The 22,967-nt window shown below is 40.1% G+C and overlaps 1 protein-coding gene across 1 annotated transcript in view; it reads left to right on the top strand.

Moving 5' to 3' along the window:
- PDZRN4 (PDZ domain containing ring finger 4) overlaps window positions 1–22,967 on the top strand; it is a 230,694-nt gene that overhangs the window by 200,714 nt on the left and 7,013 nt on the right. The window contains 4 exon segments of the mRNA XM_057366133.1: window positions 12,458–12,556; window positions 14,747–14,809; window positions 18,291–18,392; window positions 21,771–21,887. Of these exon segments, the coding sequence (XP_057222116.1) occupies window positions 12,458–12,556; window positions 14,747–14,809; window positions 18,291–18,392; window positions 21,771–21,887 (381 nt within the window).

The following is a 22,967-nucleotide window of genomic DNA, read 5'->3' on the forward strand; positions in this document are numbered from 1 at the left end:
CTTCTAGCCAGACATGGAGTGCTGTGTTCCTACCTGATAACCAAGAGAAGGTCCATTCTATCTTATTATGTCAGAGCCATTTCCATTGGAAAACAGATTGGGGAGCAAATTCTGAAAAGCCCCAAAAGGAAAAACAATTGGACTGGTTAAGTTTGCTGGGTTTGCTCTCCCCACCCTCAAGGAGCTCAAACCAATGTGACAGTTGGTGTATTCACACACACTGCACAATAGAATTGTTACTGCTCCAGTCTGCTTATCTCATTTTAGCATAAGGTTCAGTTTCTGCCTCTTCTGTGCTATTCCCACCTACTTGGTTTAATGAGAAGAAAGTGACAATATAGGATCCAAGATAAGTGAAAAAGAAACCCTTTGCTGCATATTATCAATTAGCTCGTTGTACTTTAACCTCCTCTTGTATCCTTGCAAATTCACATTTCTGTTGAGGGAAAGACCAATAGCAAGGACCAAAGCTGACTGCTGAAAAATAGTACAAATAAGCATTTCATCATGGATCTCTCTGCTCAGAAAGCAAGAATTCATGGTTTTCCCAAGTGTACAATATGCCAGAAGGGGTGTTGGGTCGCAAGCAGGAAAAAACATGCATATATATCATAGGAAAATATAGGTGTGTAKTTAAGTACCTCTTATAAATTAGCATTCATACTGCAACATGGGGAAAGAACAGAAATGAAGACAACAAATAGAAAGGTGGAAGAATCGGGGGAAAAGTAACACTATGGCTTGTCTGAAAGAATAAAGTGGATATTTTACTTTCTAGTAGATGTGATAATCCAGACAATAGGGGAAATTGGTTTTTTAATAGCATTTAGAGTATTTTATGTTTAATATTTCTCGTAAGGGTTGATTTTTTTTGATTTATCTTTTTGATAGGAATCTGAAGCTTTGTTATCATGCATGCTAGCTAAGCTTCAAGCRAAGTTTTGTGACTTCCTGGAGGATATATTGTCAGCTGTTGAGCCTTTAACAGCCAGGAAGCCTGTAATCCCTAAAATATTTTTTTCCCCTTCTTTGACTTCCATATGACATACACTCACTCTAAAGTCCACCATTTGTCTTTAAGCTAAAATATCCTTTAAACGCAASTCAGACAGGCCACACAAGATCTGCCAGGCTCACAGAATTAAGAGTGTTTATCTCATCTTTATATGCTTAGACCCTCCCTCCCACTGCAACACTGAATTTGTTCCTAGCCCAGTGATCACAGGCTTCTCACATTTATAGTCCAGCTCCATCGTTCATCCAGCCCAGCTGTTCCATGACTGCTGTCTGCCCCCTGTCCTCACCCAAAGGGAGCCTCAGCTGACACCAGGGTGTCTTCCTCCTCCCACTCATGGCCAGCAGAGTGTTGCTGATCATCACACATCAGACTGAATACTCATTGGCAGACATACCATGCCTTAAGTTGCTCCATTGCTTGATTTTTTACATAGAATTGTAGCACACACCAAAAAATTTCTGTTCAGAGCTGCAGAGTGAGAATGAATTCCCACATCCATTGGAGCTTCTTTRTTATCCAAGGATTCATCAGCTACAGGACCAAATTCTGCTCCCCCAGCTGCAAGATGATATTTTATTAATAGGTGCCTATATGTCAGCATATTAATGCTGGGGCTTTCTGCAATTTTTTTTCCTTTTGTTTTGTTTTGTTTTCTAATGCTGGTATAATTGTTTATAGCTTCCTGCTATCCCAGAGCATTCTTTGTTTGGACACAAAACAGCGTGTGGCTCTAAGTGTAGCTATAAAGCAGGGATCAGCAGGGAAGTGATTTTAAGTATTTCTCATATTACCTTGTATTTGGGGTTGGATTATGCATTTGAAAAATGCTTGCTGGTATTTCTACTTTCTGCTTTGATGTAAACAAATCTTGTGTCATAGATTCTTAAGTCTAAACCAGACTTTTAAAAATGAGGATTAAATGAGACTTCAGCCTATAAGGTAGAGCCCCCACCCCTTGGACTGAGCATTGTTTTTCCCCACCATGTGGAATGGAGATAACCCTCYGTTTCTTTGTGGTAAGCTACCAACCAAATCCATTCTGGCAAATCTGACACCCAATGTGATTTGTCTTTTTTGATGCTGTTTATGAGAAGTCAGGACAGTCTTCTGTCAAAATTGATAAGTGAGAAGACACTAGGGAATGCAATTTTATTTGTAGCAGCACAGCTGCCAGCAGTTCCTACTTGTTTACATCTAGGCTGGCTCTGTCTTGCTCCATAGCTTTTCTATTTCCATCCAAATAGCCCCSAAGTACATTGTGGATGTGCCTGTCTGTGTGAAATCTGAATAACAGAACATACTGGGACTGTTAGAGAGAGGAAGAAGGAACTTATTTCTTTAGGTTATTTTCACAACGTGAGAATGTCAGTCGTTTTAAAAGTGAAACCCTGAACTCTACCAAATCTCCATAGGCATTTACAGGATGGGTTCTTAAACTGATCTATAACGTGCTAAAATCCTGCAGTGCTTGTAACCTTCTGTGGTGAAGCTACCAGAGGAGTTAAGAGCTTTACTTTTCTAATAGAAGCATTGTTTTTCTGGTAAAAGTGGCCAGTGTTTGTAAATTAAATCCCCTGCAAGCTTTCAAATACAAGTTTATTCATTGTGAAATGCCTGCAGTAGGACCCTGCAGTGACCTGTGAAGGGGAGGGCTGTTTCATTGCACTCTGTTTCACACTGACTCTTTCTGGAACACAGCCCACAATTAGCCTGTTTTACACAGACATTAACATATTTCCTGGAAAATCCCTTTGACAGGAGASCATAACTCTTGATGGCATTAGGACAGTTCTCAGGTCTAGGATGCCTTTGTTTGCCTGCAGTATTGCTTGCCTTCAGTCTGGAAGCCCCAGAATCCCAGGCAGTTTTGATATTTTTTTATTGGCACACTTAAGAAAGCTGCAGTGATAGACATTTCCTCTATGCAGTCTCTCCTGTGAGCTGTTTCTTCACAGTAGCTCACCCTAAACACTCACTTGTCATGGAGGTAAAGTGAGAGAAGGGGTTTATGTTTGTTATCTTGTGACAGAAGAGCTTTTCTAGAAACTGAAAATGCTTGTTTCCTTTCACCATTTCTTTTTTTGCAGTAATCAAAAGTTGGTAAAGTCCAGAGTTGGCTTTAAATGTCACTACTCTGATTCTGTAAATTGTGGGGTCAGCTGACACTTTCCCTTTCTCATTACAAGCATATACCCTGTCACTGTGTTCTCAGGAATTGCAATCATGCTCTTAAATTAACTGYTAAATGATTGCCGGGACTCTGCAGTGTAACTGACCCCTGGCATGCACTTGCACACAGATGCATAAGCACTGCATGTGCCTACAGAGTCATATACATGAGTGTGCACACATAGACACATGCACATGCAAGTAAAAGTAAATATTTAACAGCAACCCTGAAAGCAAAATAYCTACCTTAGTATGAAATTACTTTGTTAAATATACAGTGGAGGCATCACAAGCTCTCTTCATCTAAACAGAGATGGGTAGTCTGTAGGGGAAAAAATCATAATTGAAATAGATTGTGAAATAGATTGACTTCTACCAATGCTAGGATTCACATCTCTTTATTCTGAATTTCTTCAAATTACTTCTGGTCACCATTAAAGACATAGCTTCTGAACAAAGCTGAGCTGAGTGTTGGAAGCATGATTTGTGAAATGTGATACCTATTTGAAACAYGGTCTGTCCTAAGTGTGTAGTCTTACCCATTGTAAACACCCTGATCATTTGTACACGTTTGAACACTCTCAATTCCTCCTGCATGGTAGAAATTCAGAGGTGAAAAAACTGTGCTTTAAAATGAAGTCTAAAGGATGGCATTTATTCTGATGATGCTTATTTTGTTATAAATCTGGACTGTCATTTCCTCTGTTTTACACCCACCCTCCTTTGTAATGCATGATTTTATGTAACATGCAACACCATTCTCATCACTTCTGCTTTTGAGACTAATTTTTCTATATAGTAGCTCCACTATTAGCTCTCTACCCTCCTAGGGCTTCATTAGATTGAACTGCTCCTGTATGAAGAGCGAAAGTTCTGTTTGTATTATTTTTATTTCATGAGCAGAATTACTTGCCAGTGATGATGAGTTTGTGGCATTATGAAGATTATTTATTACACAAGATAGCAATGTAAATGACCGGTGATTTGGCAGCCTGGAAAATGTATATCCTTCAGTTCATGTGAAGGAAGGGACCAAGAAACTGAATGCTGTTAGCAGAATGCTGCCAGGTGCTTGGCTTCTTGAAGCTCTGTCTGATAACGATCCAAATGCTTGTATTGCTGAGATGCAAGGTAACTGATATGAACTGCRGTGTTGGAATTACTAAACTCATTTATGAGACTGAGACTCGCGTTTGCTTAGTTTCCTTAATTTATAGAAACTAACAGGAAGCTGAAAAAATCGATCTTGCTTTTACAGAACCTTCATATAGTAACCCTGACAGAAAGTCTAAAAAGCACCTAAAATTCAGCTGTGCATGTAAACTGGAGGTTGACCTCACTCATAAAGATGCAGAATCAAGAAGATACTGCAGAGTGAYTCTTAAATTAATTTTAAGGTGTGTGTAGTCTATGTAGTCCCTGAGCACCTCTGTTTGATGCCTCAGAAGACTGACACCAGCTGAGATGGATAAGGATTTTTTTTTTTTCAATGTAACTAGTTTATTAAAATAAGTCAGACTTTAAYGTACTTTCTCAGTTAATTCCTCATTGAGCTATTCTGTAAGTACTCTGATCTTGCCCTTTTGTGCTTCATTCATTCAATTACTCATTCTGTCAATTACAGCATTAGCAAGCTGAACAGTAAAAGCAGCTTCTCAGCTATCACTACAGGTAAAAAGGAAAAGCAAAGACAAAAGCAACTATTCCTTTTTTGCTTTATTATTTTGGTGTTTTTCCTTGAAAGATATGCTAAATACTATACTTCTTTGCCTTGGATCGTCAGGTGTTGGGCCCTTCATTGCACTCAATAATCCTTGATTTCTTCTGAAAGGGATGACACAGAATAACTTGCCTGACACAAGACACTGCTCTACAGGTAAACAAGGTAAACAATCGTGAAACCTGTCAGCATTTGCAAACTCTTAGGTCATCCCACTATGAGGTAAATTGTATAAAAAGTTTGGAGCACTGCCTGGTAGTGGTCTGTAAAGAGTTAGAACACGAAGGGGTTTGATCTCACACCTGGGGTTGTTTCAGAATCGACACATGTCCAGTTACTTAGCCATGGGCAGTAATTAACTCATTGGTGGTAAGTGCATTGTTCTGGGTGGCTACAAAGTTAACATTTTATTTTTTTCCTAGATATTGCAGTAATATCGACTAGTAACAATTATCCTCTGGGTTTGGTCCAAGAGATACTAATAATCCTCCACTGGTACACAAAAATTGCTGAACCCACAGATATGTCCACAGACTGCATCTCTTGGAATTCTTTTTCCTTAGAACACCATTACATTACTGTGGGCTTTGGAGATGGAACTTGTCAACTGTATTTCATACATTTTAGAATTAAGATAAAGCATCTGTGAACTGCATTGCATTGTTTGTTTCACCACCCAAGGAGTTTTCCAGACTGGCAGAATTTTATCTTTTTGCTGATGGAATAGGAATCCTTCTCCAATATGCTGTGCTCCTTTCCTTTCCTAAAACCTATCTGTGTACTGTTGGCTCTTAATTTAAAACCCAYTGTTTTCATACTTGCAAACAGCAAAGCTTCTCTTCTCCTTTCTGGCTTTTTTCCCCCCTCTGTTCAGGAGTGTTGTTAGAACTGGAGAGGGATGAAAKCAGAGTATTTTGGTTTTATAGGCTAGGCTATACTGATCTTTGCCTCTAAAGATAAAAGGGCTAAATGGGATGAGTAGATTCTAGTTAATGGTAAGAAATTAAATAGTGGATGTGACACACTCTACGGGTGTATCACAAACTAAAAACGTTTAAGATCTTCTGTCTTACTGTGATAAATTGATCCTCAAAAGCCAATCGGAGGTTAGAAGCCAATTAACAATTTATTAATTAAAACATTAACAAAAGAACAGATACTAACCAGATACTAGTCAAAAACAGCGCTGGGCGGGCTAGGCGGGTGGCCTGCCGCACCTAGGACACCAGCTAGGTGGGTCGCACCCACCAACACCTAGGCACCGCGCGGCACGTAGCCTGAGCCCCCCTTTTTATACCCTCTCTGACGTGGTGTTTCTAGAAGTTTCCAGAGATCCTGATTGGTCTGCGTCATATCTGCGTTGTGCTGTCATTGGGGGGGTGTCTTTTGCGGTTGCCATGATGACCATTAGTAGGCGTGGTTACGGGGGGGGGAGTCTTCTCTGCACGTTCGCAGTTCCCTTCCCCTCCCCCCTTAGATACATGAAGGTGTTACAAACTATTTTAATAAAGCATGTGGCGATTTCATGAACCAACTTATCACATTACCAAGTCATAAAAATACAAACCTTGAACTAGGAATCACAGGTTTTATTACACTGGGGAATCCTACTAATTAAAATTGTGTTTTGACTATATCTCAATGGCAAGATGATATTCTTATCATAATGAGGAGTTTAATGTTAACTGATCACACAATGTCCATTTAGGAAAAAGACTGTTGTGTTTTGATTTGATGCTGCCCCTTTCTAATGGCATTACCAGAGTTCATGGGGCCCATCACTCTGACATACTCTACGGGTGAAGGAAACTCAGTAGCTCTGACGATTCTGGTAGTCTCTTTTGGTCTTTCAAGTGGGTTCAACGATTGCTGTAAAGACAGATGGGGACCATTGGAAGGTTGTAGAGTATTTGTAGTATTCTTACAATGCTTTTCAAGTGCTCTGCAATCATTTATTCTTTAATGTGCTGCTACTCTGGTAGTGTTTGCATTGTTTTCTGCTTATAGATAAGGAAAACAAGTCACAAAAAGTTGTATGAGGTGAATGAACCAAAGCAGTTACAACCGAACAGGGAATAAGGACTTAAGAGCAGTGAGAGCTTGCTAATTTTTTTTTTAACTATGATGAATTTGAGAGGATAGGGAAATCTCCCTTCCTCAGTGTAGCCCATCATCCAGGGAAGAATCTCAAACATATGCCCAGTAATCTAAGTGCATCAAATAATTTTTCAGAAATTTTACATCTCTTAATCTTGCAGCCAGTTACTTATCAATAAGTTCATCTTCATTCCTTATTAAGTTTTTCTATTCTAGAAATAGGTCACTGTCTTTCCATACATAAATAAATTGCAAAGGGGATCAGCAGTTTTCCTTGTCATCCTAGTCTCAGGAGATTCCCAGTCCTAGACATATGTTTGGACATGAGGTGGCCAAGTTTACCTTTTTCATACTGTAAAATAATGGTGAATAACTGATTAAGTTTTGTTAGTTATGCTTGTCTACAGTATATACAGTAAACTAGCCTTCTTGCATTTCATGACAAGTCATCAGTGGACAAAAATTAAAAATGGGCATAGAAGGATGTGAGACAAGATTATAGTGTCTAGCAACTGGACTCTAAACCCTCTGGAGATGGGGCAGTGTTTTCTCATTAAACCTTCATTGCATTAGAGCAGTCCAAGAGTTACAGTTCCATACAAAGAATTCATTCAATGTCTTCATGAACTCTGTGAATATAGTAGGTCAAATTCAATAAAAATAGTATTAACACAGAGRGTGTCAGGGCTTCTATAAACTTGCTTATTCCCTGTAAGTTCTGGGTGAAGGAACACATTAGATTTCAAGTATATTATGAGTTTCAAAGTCACCCAGTTGCCTCCAAATGCTGGAAGTTCTTGTGYAAGTTTTGAATCTCCTAGCCTGGGAAGCCGTTTATTACAACTAATATGTATGGAGCTTTAATTTCTTGTTTGCCTTATTTCCTACCCATACAAAAACATCTCATCGCAGAGAAGTGTGAGATGTCAAGACAAAAAATCAGAGAGTGAGAGAGAAGAAGGAGAATGAACTGCAATAAAAATAGATTGTTTTGGTAGTGTTCAGCTGTATGTGTGTTTCGTAAGTAATGAAGTGGTCACTTCAGTAGATAAATCTTTCTGCTTACCAGACAATATTTTTTTACAGATTTCTATAGGTGAAAAAACAGGATGAGTTATAAGGTGAAAGTAAAAGAAAGGTGATGTGAGGGCTGTGTGGACATGGACACTTACTAAGAATATAAACATTTGGTGGGAAAAGGGTGACGAGTGAGGCTACTGTGTGTGAATGTGGGCAAAGAGTCATTAGGGAAAGAGTGAACTGAGATAGGTTTTGAAGATAAGAAGGATTATGTTGGTGGAGAGGGTGTTGTTGGGGTGGGATGGTTTGAATGAAGGTGAGCAGGAATGGCAGGCAGTGGGGCAGAGCTCAGCCACACTTTAAATGGGTGCCTGGTGTTGAACAGGGAGTAGCTAATTATTAGTGGGGGAAGGATTCAAAGGTGTGCAAATCTTCTTAGACACCATTGGCAGAGCAGTCAACAAAGGAAAACATGGCAGAGTAAGCTCTCCATATGTGCATTTATTCCAGCACAGGGTTATATGGTAACTTTTGTCAATGTCTTCTGTGTGCAGCGAGAAGAAACYTTACCAACTTTCTTCTTAGATTGTTGGAAAACACAGCTGTTTTCCAGTGTGTGGAGGGAAAATATGAAGAATTCACCGTTGTTCAGAGGGAAAAGGTGAAAAGTTCTGGCCTCTTCTTCTCCCCACACAACTGTTCAAGACTGATCATGAAAGGGTGCATGGTCTGTTTTGTTTCAGACCATCAGCTTTACCTTGTGTAATCCAGCTCTTAGTAGAAAGACCCAATATAACTGCAAACTGATGCAAACTTTTACAAGATCTCCTTTAATAGCCCTTAACCTCTTTCCAGCAGTTCCTGAAAGCCAAAAAAAACAGTTGCTGATGTTCATAATCAGCTTTTCTAACACTTGAGAGAAATGACAGTAGTAACCTAGCCTTCCCTCCCCAAAGAGGTGACAGTCCTTATGTCTGCTGAGGCTGACAGCCTGTAACTAGTTTTCCGTCATTGAAGCAAATGTCCGTGTCTAGCTGGGAGCCAGAGGCTACAGTCACTTCTCCATCACTTTAGACAATGACAGATACAACCAGTTTCAATCCTACATGATCTGCATCTCTTTTCTGTCTTTTCTCTGCCTGAAGAAATTGGCTACTTTGCAAATTTGCATCCCAGTCTTTCAAGATGGGATAGTCCTTATTCTAATTTCCTTGTCCGTCTTTTAACCAACTAATACATGGTAAAACACATAAAATTATTGTCTTTACTGTGGAAATGCATTGAACTTTTTTTCTGGCCACACAGAGGAAAGAAGCAGCAAGTCAAAGATTTAGCAATTTGGCTTTGATTTCTGTCACTTGGCAGCAGAATACTCTTTGTGTTGGGAGGTGGCTGCCCCCAGTGTGCCCAAAAGAGGGGAAGAATGTCATCTCCTGAGCTCTCTCTTCAGTCCCTGTCCTCCCACCATCTGTCTTTCAGCACTATTCATGAATGTCCAAATACGGTTTTTCATAGATTTTTTAAATGCTGAGTTTTGAAGACTAGCAGTTCAGTCCCTACACGCACACAAACAAAAGCCAAAGAAAAGGCAACTCTGTGTGTGTGTGCACACACATGTGTGCATATATCAAAAAAGATTTCAGAGAWGGAAATGATGGTCTTAAAAATTCATTTCTGCTGCCAAACTTACTGTTTCTTCTGTTAAAGATCAGTTGTGAGGAGAAAAAACCCCACAACACTATAAAGCATCTGTTGCAAAATACTCTGTCAAATGTATTTGACTGTGATAGTCCAGGTTCTTCAGTGTCTCAGTTGCTGCTCTTCTGTTGCAGTTGTTTCATATGTGCTTGTTAAACAGATTTAGAGATCAGACTTGAGGGCTTTTGCTTTGAGACATGATTTAATACTTTATGTAAAGTTTTTTTAAAATTTAAAATAAATATTTGTCAGTTCTGGTTTGTTTGCTTGTGACCAGGATGTATTGTGTTTCCTGTAAAAAAGGGGTGCCATGAGCACAAGACAGTTATCTGGAATCCCCTGCAGTGCAAAGCAGCAGACCTCATCCACCTTCTCCCTCATTCTGGATGAGATATTACTTGAGTATGTACTTGCATCTAGACTGAAAAACATGAGATGATTGTTGGGCCTTTCATACTAAGTTATAAGATGTCAGTTGTAGATATCTGCAGCTWCTGAGTGGCCACAGCCATGTGCAGTCATGAAACTACACCCCATACAGTCATTTAGGAAAGAGGTAATCCAAAACCACGCAGTACTAACCTCTTAACTCTTAGCTCAGTTACTGAGCAGACCAATGAAAGCTGTGGTAGCTCTAGTGCTGTGTGCAGCCAGGGCTGGTCATCCCAGCCAGACAATATTAGCCATGGTACTGATCATCAGCTGGTTCCCTGGGGCTATCTGGGACACACAGGATGAAGCCTGTAGGCTCATTCTCATTTTTCTTTGCTCTTTCATGCCCTAAATGGTTCATTTTTTCTGCTCATTGAGCCAGCAGAAGGATTCAGTTTGTTTGCAGCCTGAAACACTGGTACAATTTTGTAGTAACATTTTGAGTCAAATCACCCACAAGAACTTCAAGGTCATTCCCATCTGAAGAAATYGTGTTCAGAGCAGTCCTTGGGGCCCCTGTCCAGCCTCAGTGTGGGGATACAGGAGATTGTGCCAGCAGGACAATGAAAGTTAATGGATTTCAGCTTGTGCACAGCTCCCCGTTTGCCTTGATTTAAAGGTCCCAGTTTTGGTCCTTTATGGTGTATTTAGGTTTCCTTATAGGCCTCCAAGGGACCGCAATATTCTTTATTCCTTAAAAGTATACCTTGTTGCTGTAATTGAAGCCATTTTGTTACTGTAATTTCTCCCTAATACTGCAGTTCTAGTCAAGTGGTCTTTCCCTCTGGAGGCATCAATTATTATGGGTTTTGAATAGGCCTCCCTCCAGTACACACACTTTTGCTCCCAATGCCAAAATCAGGTCASTGTAATTCTCTTCCCTAATAAAACATGCTTCTGTGTTTCTTTCAAACTCAATGTGTAAGGTGTCCAGGGGAATAATTCCAGGCTTTACCACCATATGTAAAACTCCTGCCATATCTAAGGAAAACTAAAGAATACTACAGGTATGATGAGTTCTTTTCTACATTTTCTTAGTTTTCATTAAGACATTGAATGTCTGAAGTCCAGGGAGAATCTAAGAGGGTTTGTGCAGGTCGTGAACCTGTGTAGATTGTACGCCAGTGAGGGAGCAGGGGAGCGAGCAGAAACAGTGCACTTCGTGAAAGATGTTCAGCTGAAAAGAAAATGTCACAAGGCTCATTGGCCAGCCCATGTGTGTGAAGTACAAGTTTTTCTGTAAGTTGTGGTATTTTGACACCTGGTCCCCACAGCTTGTTGGACTCGGTAGTGAGTCCTCTGTGCCTGTTGTGGAAGAGTCTGTATGACATCTCCAGGGGTGGAGGGGAACAAGCTCTGTACCGCAGACTGAGAACTGAAGCAAAGGTTCTTTCTCCTTTTATTGCATAGCCACAGAAGCAGAAGCCATCAAGGTCCAAATRTGACCTGCAAATTCCCCTGATGTACAAATACCAACCAAAATTTCCCATTTACAACTAAGCTAATTCTTTATGTTATTTGATTCATCCTGCTTTATCCCAATTATTTGTTTCACAATGTTCAAACCATGTACAGCTTTGCATTTTTGTGAATGGTTCCCCTATGAAACCCTAAAGATACGTAACTYGTATGGSTGTATGTAGTAGTTATCACTCTACCATCTGCCCTAAAACTTGTGCTTTTCATGAAATGTCACTGCTGGGACACCTGGMACTWAAAATATRTTTTCTGCATCATCTCACAATTGAGGAAGATGCCATAGCTATTTAGCTCCACAGGACATTCCTTGAAACATCTTTCTGTTATCTGCCAGCTTCTGCAATGAGGAATCACTGAAGTGGCCTGGGAACGAATTATGCCATTAATAGAAGGCTGAATTTCTGTTTTATGGCTTGGATTGCTGTCAGAAGGGAGTGGCACYTGTGTGATGGATTGATTGATAGCAGCCAGTCTGTCTTACATGCTGTAAAGCAATAGCTGGTGTGATGCAACTGGAAGGACCACGTAATCTACTTTAAGTCAGCTTCTATTACCCAAAAGTCAAAGACCTGCAAAATCGATGCACAGCTATATTTCTCAAAGTTTGGCATGTCTTACTGAACAGTTTCTATATAGCTTSAGCCTGGATTCTACTGGAAATTCCCTCCTAATTCACTGAATAATTTTGCCCTTAAAGATCCACCCAAAATGTGTCTGAGCACAATAGGGAGGTCATACCRTATGAGTATCTCAGCTCTCCTGTGCTGTGCAGTTTTCTTCACCCTTGCCATAGCCACCATAAAAGCCCATGTATTTCCTTGTAGGAGGTGGAGCTGTGCCGCGTTGGCAGCCAGGAGAAGCTGGGGCTGACTGTCTGCTACAGAACCGATGATGAGGAGGACATGGGAATCTACGTCAGTGAGGTGAGGACATGACATTGGGGAGGAACACAGGAGATGGTCATGGAGGGCTGAACGTGCCAGGGAATGAACAAGGAACTGCTCTGAGATGGGAGTGCAGAAGTGTTGGCCGTGAGCCAGCTCATGCCACTCTCAATTCGTTTAGATTATCAAATCATGCTGCCCAAGCAGAGTAATCATTGCTGCTGGGTTTCTGTAATAYAAGTGCTTTTAACTACAACCTTGCAGTTAGTGAAGTACAAAGCAGTCTGAGCATGGTCTGAATTTTGAAAGAAATGTGCCCTTATGATGGAGATCAGGCAGAACTTCAAAGGAGAAAAGTGCCTTCTGCATTCAATGTCTGCTTGCATTCTCCCTCTGCTACTGGCTCAGTAATCCTAACAGTGGTCAATCATTATTGTATTATTTTTGTGTTTGTTACAGTTGTGGTACACACAGACATACCACAGATGGGTGGAGAGTGTAGATTGGGAGATTAATATCTTGGAAAATAGTAGAAAAAATAGAATTCTGAATAATGAGATGGGATGAATCCTCAGGTTTTCATTGGCTCCAGTCAGAAAACGTGGCACCCAGCACAGAGTGTTAGTGTTTCACCAGGTCAGTCCACAAGGCTTCCAAGAACACCATCTCCCTTTGAGTCTCCAGTCATTCAAAGAGGGTTGTTTTTTTTTTTGTGTAAAACAGAACTCTTCTGAGTTCAAGGTTACTGCTGATTCCAAGGTTATTAGCCTGCATGAACTGTGATCCCAATTACTYGTTTTTTTGACATGTTGAATCAAATTTCAACATTAGAGAAAGGTTCCTCACTAAAAGGGTGGTTGGTTCCTGGAACAGGCTGTCCAGGGGTGTGCTCACAGCACCTGTCAGAATTAAAGGAGTGACTGGGCGAAGCTTTGAATCACATGGTTTTGGTATTGGTACTCCTCTGGGGAGCAGGTTTTTGGACTTAATGGGATCCTTCTGGGTCCATTCCAACTTGAGAGAATCTGTGAATCAAAATTCTTAGTGAAACTCATGGACAGAGAAGATCAGTAAAGACAATTCTCTRCTGTATTAGGGAAAGGGGATGAATGCAAGATTGCACATAAACAGGACAGTAGCAGTGCTAAAGAAGCTGAAAAGCACAGCCGTGGAACAAGAATGAGGAATTAATATAAATTACCTAAGATTATATCTTCCACCAGTTGTATTATCTCTGCTGTTTAAGTCTGTTTGACCTTGTGAGGGCAAAGAAAGTTCAGGAATCTCTTAATACATTCCAGGATTCTGTCTGAAATATTCTGTTTATCCTGCATGATAAAATTTTCTCAGACCTTTCAAAGTGAATGTAATGATATTATGATTTGTACTTGACTAAGGAGTTCAGATTGTTTTCTTCTATGACAATGCACAAGAGGAAAATAATACCAAACAGATGTAGAGGATGTAACCTGCAAACCCAAAGTTTTGGTTTGAAAAAATAGCTTATGATGTGATGAGGCAAAATAAATGATTTAAGATAACCATGAARTAAAAGGTGATAGATTGAATTGCCYTGCAACAAACAGTAGGTCATTGCTCAAGGATGAGCTGTAGTGTCTTTGATAAACTATCACCGGAGCCCTAAACATCTTTTCAGGTTAAACTAACTTAAAATTAACCAGTTCAGACTAGGAATGATTTACAGGGCCTGTGAGTGATCTATACAATGTGSATCCTTTCATGGGTTGTTTCGATGTTTCCTCACAAACTGCAGAATTCCAGAAAAAATAACAGATTGATTGCTAGGATAATAATTTAATAGTAAATATTTCCATGGAAAAAAAAAAGTTTTCCTCAAAGGAAGGCCCATTTCTATAAAGGTATCAACTGCTTCAGAAGCTTTTTAGTCCATAGTGAACTTCCAGAGAAAAGGAGTTTCTGTCATTAATTTTTAATGCTCTGACAGTTGAAGGTTAATGCCTGACAGTGGCATAGGAAAGCATTAATCTGAAAATYATATGCTCCCAACACTTTCTGTCTTGGCGCTTTTGTCTGAAACAYGCTCATACGATCTTTGAAAGAACTTCGTTTCTGTGACTCTAAAGGAAACATCATAGTGCCTCTGTAGAGTGCAAAAATGGTGCTTTTTCAACTCGTGCAATTGTGCAGCTGTTATAATTTCCCACAAAAATCTTTTGATGTTCAATTAGTGGTTATTGTCCTGTGCAGGTTGATCCAAACAGCATTGCTGCCAGAGATGGACGGATCCGTGAAGGAGACCGCATTTTGCAAGTAAGTGACAATAGAYTATTAAACTCTTTTCTTCAGACAAAAATGCAGTGCCATCTTCTCTGTGGACTGTTAATGAGGGAAGGTACTTCTCTTTGTTACTGTGATCGATGAGAAAATCCATGTCTGTCTGTTTTTTAACACAATAGCTGGGAGCTAGAGTGTGTGTACTGAAAAATGAGACTGACAAACTCGTTCTGGCTCATGCACTTATGTCCCATGTCTTTTTTTTCCCCATATTTATTAGAAAATCTCATTTCCACTATGTTCATCTCAGTGTCAAATTCTAAACAGGATCCTGCAGACATAAATATGAGTGTCAGAGGCTTGCAGATGATTCACCAATCATATACATTTGGGTAAAATTCATTTATGCTAAACATAGATAATAGGAGTTTTCATACAAAAAATGTGCTGTTCAGAGAAGAATGATCTTGAACATACTTAAGAAGGGGGTTCATTAGGTTTTTGTTAATATTTTCTTTCATTCCCCAATAATACATTGCTTTTCTGAATTCCTTTCTAATCCACCACCTTGGCTTTTTTCTCCTCCTTTCATTTCTGCTGATCAACTTGCTTAAAGAGGTACCCCAAATATTGTGTGTTACAGCATAGGAGGGTGAGGGTGGCTGGCTCCTGGCTCCTGGCTCTGGAGGAGGGCAGTGTGATGTGCAGAGAGGGAAGCAGTTACAACGGCAGAGGGTTTCCATTTTCAACAAACAGTGGGTCATGCATTTTTCACCCTAGTGCAAAATCATGAAACTGCTACCAAAAATCACTTGACTAGAAATTTTTTGCTGCATTGTGGCATTTTAATTCTGATTACAAGTTGATTTGCCTTGTATTTTGTCCCTTTTTCACTGAAACCCCAGGAGAAGTTCCTGGTGATGACAGGTAGTTCCATAATTCCATAATGTTCCATAATTGCCCTTCATTCATTTAGGGAGATGAGCTTCCAGGTTTTCGCAAGATCAGTCTGTTCTTTCCTTCCAGTATTTTCATTTCTGGAGGAAATATCTTTGCTGAAACCTGTATCTCTTATCCTGGTGCTGCTTAAATCAGCTTTGGGAGTCTCACTACACAACAGTGTCTTTTAGCTGGCTTACCAAAGTGGCCCATTTTCAAGAGAGAAAATAATAAATTCGATTTTAATATCAGGGCTCATTTGGGGGCTGCTGGTTTTTTCTCTGTGTGGCTGGGATTTTGAAAAAAAACATTCACAGGATGATGTTCTCCTCCAGAAGACAGAGATGCCATGATGTGAGGACAGTGGCGTCCTCAGCAGGACTTGGAGTGAAAGGACCACACCATGGACTGCACATAGGAGAGGAAAAGTTAGGACCCTGCCTTCCATGTCTTTATGTAAAAAAACCTACTGAAGAAATAACAGTATTTTTAAATTTTAAAAATCAGAAAATCACCCCTTTTTTATTCAACTGAATAGACGTTTCCATTCTTACTCTGTGTGTGTCAAAATAAGGAAATAGAGAGTAGATCCATTTTCCACTCCTCTCCTTGTTTTGTAAAATTTCCGGATGAACAGCCAACAGCAGTTCAGGTGACTGCTCTCCAATTCTTAATAAAATTAATTTCAATTTTGAGTAAAGACTCCAGGGGTGAGAGAAAACATGGATAATTCTGCCATCCTCTTGTGGACTGGAGCATTACTTTAATGTCAGTGCTGATATATAGCTATGAATTTGATCATTAAAGTTAACACCCAGAGAGTTATGTGGGGTTTACTTTCATATCTGAAAACACATTGACCCTCTATCTCCTCTTATTGATGAGATAGCTCAGAGAAATAGAAGGTGATGGTGCCATTATGGAGGCATTACACTGAGGCTGGGAAGGAGACAGATCCATGAGCATGGGGGCATTTTCTGCAGGTGGCAAATGGCATTGGTTCAGGCTATGTGGGGAATGCTCTGTTACGTGTATTCCTCAGAGAATGACAGCAGGTTTCCTCTCATTTATGAGGCTGTAACTGCCCCTTTTCATTCTTAGAAACCACCAACTTTCATAGTCTGTTTAAACATCTGAAAACTGCCTGAGTACTTTATATGAAATATTACTATGTTAAGGGAAAGTTTTATAAGGGCAGTCCTAGTGGGAGCTTAAACTTCTGCAATTTTGGGCTGTGAACCTTCAGGCTAAGCTCTCCATGGGGCAGGCTGAAGCCTTGCTCTTACAGTTCAGCTGGGGTGGGGTGGGCACCGCGAGGCAGTGGCAATAACCCTGCTGCCTTTTTGGGGGTCCCTGGGGAGCAGTTACTCCATTGATAGGAGTCCCTGGAGCAGCCACTGTGTCTGGGGATGTTCTGCACAGGCTGCACATCTGCTCCTGAGCCTTTCTGTGGCTGCATCTCTGCTTTTCAGGTTAGAGCAGGTTAGTTACCTGGTTTTCTACAGACTAGAGCTATCCCACCATATAAGCTTYGAAGGGTCTCGCTCATTTCACTCATTGCCAGTTAGGTGGTCAGGATACACTGAGATTTTCTTTAATCTGAATTAAAGCTGTGTTTGAGTCAGGGCTTTCAAGCCAAACATATGTACAGAAATGCAACTTTCTTTTTGATTTTCCGTTACAAGGTTCTACTACTTTGAAATTAGGAGCCATTAGAAGATTTTTTTTTTTTTGGTCAAAAAATATTTAGATCCTTTTGTCCTTCAGTTTTGTTTTCACTCTTTTTGAAATAGACCAGATTTTGGAGGTTTTGTTGCCACAATGAGAATATTCCACTTCTTGTGCTGTGAATTGGACAAACCTGAATTCACATGGGAAATTAAATTTCTGTTTGATTCCCTCAATAAATGGTTTTGGACAATGAAAATTGTGTTTGTTACCATGTAGTCATGGATGTAATTGTTTTAATGGGGTTACAGAATAGGAGAAAGGTAGCAAGAAAAGACGAGTTTCATTGAAGAACCACTTTTATTTTGATTATCCCCTTGTAAGGGGGATACATATGTTTTGTGCGGTACTGGCTACTAAGCTGTCGACACAAATATGAAATGATTAAATGGARCAGCAATAAGCAGTGGCCTGAAAGTATTGCCTGGTGAGAGATAATACTGTAGCTCTCTAATTGGCTCTCTACCAGCATTCAGCGTGACTGATTTCAGCTGTAGCATTACCAGTCTTCTTCCACCAGCACTATTATCTCAGAGTGACACTTCCATTACTCTGAACAGAGAAAGATGAACGTCACCTGTCAGGGGCTGGTTAATTGTGTTGCTAGATGTATGTTACCAGGGTGCAGGTTGGACATTTATGAACATAACTGCTTCCTCTGATGTCCACCATCCTTCAACGATCAATACAGCTCTTACAGTAAGCGCATAATTGAGTGAAGGTGCTTACCACTGAGGGGCTGAAGACGAGCCCGTCCATACATTCGGCACAAATGAGCTGATATCTGCCCTTTATTGTGTGTTGCTTGGTGGAAATAGAAACTAATGTGCCACTTTCATTTGTTTCCCAGATAAATGGCCAAGATGTCCAGAACCGGGAAGAGGCAGTGGCGTTGCTCTCCAGTGAAGAATGCAAGAAAATTGTGTTGCTGGTTGCACGACCAGAGATGCAGGTTAGACTAAATAGATGCACTGATCCAGAACCTGGGTTATACCATGCATTCACTGTCACTGTAAGTAATGAACTGCCAAGAAAGAGGAATGCCAAAGTTACTGACAAAAGGAGCAAACAGATAATTGCAGAGCTTTTTTTCCAGCAAAGAAAATAATATGATGTTACCAGGGCTTGTTTTCCGCAAACTAAACAATTTCTTTTCCAGCAGAGTGAGCAGGTATATAAATAAAGCTGGCAGCACCAATATGATATTAGTAAAATATGAAGTAGAACTTGAAAACTCTGCATTACTCATTAGGTGATTCTGGTTTGTTCAGGGGATAATTTTCCCATACTTACTTTTATCAATTTTATCTTTTATATAAAGTTTATAATTTATTTGAACTTACAAAGCTGTAGCTTGTCATTGGTGAGGGGTCTTTTTATGCTATATGCTTATAAACAGGCAGGTAAACAATTAACCTATTACCAATTATGAGACTTCCACTACAGCATCATTCAGCAAATGGAAATCTAACTGTTTAAACAGCACCCTGGTCACAAAAATGTGCCTGCAGTTTAGGAGGTGCATTTTCAAAAGTTTTTAGAAACATTTTTATGGTTTTAAAAATAAAATTTGCCATGAATATTGCCATGCCAAGAATTTTTAATATCATTGCAGGGGACAGAGGTGAGATTGATCATCAGATAAAGAAGTAGAGTGGTAGAAGACTGCTGCTTGTACTTCCCTTTATATTCTATTTATAGGCCTTTGCAAAGTAGGACATTATATTGTCACTGTTCTCCCTATTTGCCAACAATTCAGAGTTGGTTAAGTTGCCATTTGTCTCTTGTGCTATTGATYTGGTATTTTCAGTCTCACTAGCTGCATATTCTGTAAAATTAAGTGAGTGCAGTTCAGTGACATTTGGAATCTCTACTTGAATACAGTGTTGTAAAAGGTTCACAATTTCAGCATTCATATCCTTTATGTTTTCCAGGAATCTAAACAATTCCTATAAAACCAGTGATAAAGTACAGCAAAACCAGGCATGCCTCACTTTATATTGCAAAACTGTAGCCCTCAATTGCTGAAATTTTGAAAGAGATTTTTCAGTTTTATTCCAACTGTTTTTCATTAGCATTCTCTTTGTTGGTAGGGAACAGAAACTCATCTGCTTATAAAACACATGCCTAGAGAAAGTTCAGTCTCTGTATTTGCTTAGACTGGTCAACATGAAATAAGGAGTCAATATAAGAAGATCAGTATGAAATAAGGACTTACTTACCTGTACCAATGTAGCTTCCCCATGTGAATACTCCTTACAAATAACAAAAGTGTGTTTTTGTTTAGGTTTGGGCCTTTGGTATTTGAACTTTTTATTTAGTTTATGTGTTTTAAGAATATACTCATACAAGACTGGTGAAAAAAGCCAGATATCAGAGATCAGGCTGATTTCTGCTAGTTGTGTTGCTTTGACTCTGGTAAAAGACAGCAGAATTAAGCAGGCTTTCATTTCTAGGTAGAAAATGGTAATGGCAGTACCGCAATTTTGAAGAGWGAGTGCTGAGCACATTTGTTCAGTAAGAGGGAAGAAAACACCTCTGACCATGTATTTGTGCAGTGAATAATGAAGTTTTGTACAGAATATCAGAGGAGCACACAATACACAGACATGTGCATTCCCATGTAGAAATGTGTACGCAGTGTATTTAGTGCACGTGTATCCTGAGTCAAATATTAGTTTTCTTCTGAAAGCTGTAACATGACATAAGCGTTCTCATTAATTATATACTGGGTCTGCCACAATCAAAACAGCAGATTTGCCCAAGTGAGATTCATCTTTCATCCTCCCAATTTGTTAATCTCTGCAATTTCCTCAAATGAGGTGAATTAAACTTGTCCTTTACAGTACTGGAAGGCTGTGCTTGTGCTTTCCTTGGCAGAAAAAAGGAAACAAGACAAGTAAACAGAAGTACCAGATGTTTCATAGAATGGTCTGGAAGTCTCATTTAGGACAAACAGTAAAATTATATGTCCTCAAGAAGAAAAATCTCCTCCTAATCTCAAACTGTAGGAGGCTGGCTTTACCAGGGGAGATGATGAAAGGTGTATTATGTTCTTTACAAGAGAAAAGAATTCATTGACATGGGCCACATTAGAGTTTGTGAAGGAAACAGGGATGTTCTGCCAGTATTCAATTAGAAGTACTGCATATCCTCAGTCACTCCTCGTGTAGCTTTGAACTACTACTGCTGCTGGTTTGGTGCAGATTTTCTGGCTGACATCTGTGAGCAGGCATATCCTGGCTTTGAGGTGGTGGCAATTCTGCTGTAGGTGCTGGCCTGTGCTACCCTGCACTTGCTCTCTTGGGACACGAGTATTTGGTAATCTTGTAACTGTTTTATGCTGAGGCTTTTCCCTTTTAGCATGTTTTTGTCCCTGGCATCCTGTGGTTGCTTCATCAACAAAGCACTAAGTGTTTCCTTCTGCTGCAATCCTGTCATTGTAGCCAAGCGTGCCCCTGACCAGTGCTTTTCTTTTTGATGCAGTGTGCCACCTGGCAAGGGATTGCCGGTACTGATGGATGTGTGCCATGTGCACACATGTGCATAAGGAACAAAATGGCAAGAACAGTGTTTTGGGCCAGGGTGCTTGTTTTATCAGTTCAGAAAGAGGTGAAGAGTGTGAAACAGGCACAAAAAGAGGATACACTCACTTGACAGAAAACACAGCATGCCCTCTAGTTCTTTTGCAGCACTGTCTTCACAAAATGTCAATGTACTATTTTACACTTGGGGAGAAAAAGCCAAGCAAACAGATAAGCCTTGCTTCCAGACACACCGGGAGAGCAAAAATTGCCTCCCTTCAAGTCACCACATCTTTCTGTCACCTGCTCTGTTTATTTGTTTACCTGGAAGATCAATGGGAAGATGGTGACAGAAACACAGCATAAGGTTTCCATTAAGGTGGTGGCAGCAGGGCACAGCACTGGGATGGAGGTTGTTAGAGAAAAGAGCCCAGTTGCCTCCTGGCCCTATTAGTAACATTGCCCCTCTTTCCATGCAGGGAACATGACAGCTTCAGGATTGTGCACGGTGCCTTTCATACCTTTTGAAAGGAAATAATGTCTGTGCTGTGCAGTCTCCTTCATTATGAGAGAAAATCAGTCATACTGTTTTACGAAAGGATAAAAGACATTAATCCCATTTTTTTTATCCTTCCTTTTATTTTCTTTTTTTTTTTTTTTTTTTGAGATGCGAACTCCTACTGCCTGGCTTTCTGAAGAGAATTGTTAGGATAAAAAGAACTAGTCAAGCATTGCCATTTGGGCTTACTCTATTTTAACATGTGTCCTTGCTAACATAAAATAATGTACTAATGTATTCTTTGCAGCTGGAGGAAGGGTGGCTGGATGATGAAAGGAATGAATTCTTAGAGGAGTTAAACTTGGAAATGTTGGAAGAGCAGCATAACGAAGCGATGCAGTACACAGCCAATGAGGTGGAGCAGGTAGGACCACTACTAAATGTATCATTTGGCATTTTTCTGGGTATACTTCTTTATTAGTAGAGAATGACACAGTATGCTGTAAAATGGAGTCAAAGGCTGTGATAGAGTTCTCTCGCCAAATGCTGTGAACTTTGGCACACTATAGGCAAGGAAAAGGAGAACAGTAGATGCTTAGGCCCAGTATGGCAAGCTAGCAAAAAATTCAAGAGGGTGTGATAAATGCAGATTTCTCATTTTCTCTAAACTCTCAGAATAATACTGCTTTCCTTTATTAATTCTGAAGTGTTTGAGGTTTATGATGTTATACTTTATGTCAGGTTTTTTTAAAAAGGTGCTAATAACACCAAGGTCGTATGTTCAATGCTCATATGGGGGATTGAACTTGGAAGTTGGACTTGATGACCCTTATGGGATCCCTTCCAACTCAGAATATTCTGTGAATCTGTGAATATCAGCGTAACACCCAGACCTCTGAGCCAAGATAGGTGCCCCTCTTGTTGTGTGGATGCAATGTAAGAGCCAGTCTTGCACCAGAGAGCTTGCAAAACAAGATGGAAGAGGTGTTTGATATAAACAACAGGAGTTTCGGTAATGCAAGTGTATTTCTCTTACACCGACAGCGCTCAGCTCAGCATTTGTTTTGTTAATGGAGACAAATAAGCTATTGTTAGCATAGTCTCAGCTTGCTGCTGTCCTGACTTTTACCTGCCCATATGTTCTGTAGGCTGTGTGACTGTGGCAAAGATGCCATACGGTTTCATCAAGGSGTCTTCTCTGTTGTACTTCACTATGGAAGGTGTAACTCACTCCTGGCTCAGATGATCTGTCAGTATTCACACCTGTGTGGAGCCAAAGAAATAAAATGCAACTTCTCCTGGTTTCTGGATTTATGCAGCTGGGTAGAGGCTGGTTTTCCACCCACAGAACTTTGCAACTTACAATTTTTTCCCCATTCTGAATTGCTCAGAAACAGAGCCTGAGGCTTTTTTCTTTGAAGTGAAGAGAGGGAGAAATGCTATGAGAGCTTTCTTTCTCCTGGAAACCAGGGAGCTTCTTTGACTTAGATACCTCAGTGGTTGG

The sequence above is a fragment of the Malurus melanocephalus genome, unplaced genomic scaffold (assembly GCF_030028575.1).
Source record: "Malurus melanocephalus ecotype Western Australia unplaced genomic scaffold, MMel_1.1 scaffold_60, whole genome shotgun sequence".
Classification (NCBI taxonomy): Eukaryota; Metazoa; Chordata; class Aves; order Passeriformes; family Maluridae; genus Malurus; species Malurus melanocephalus.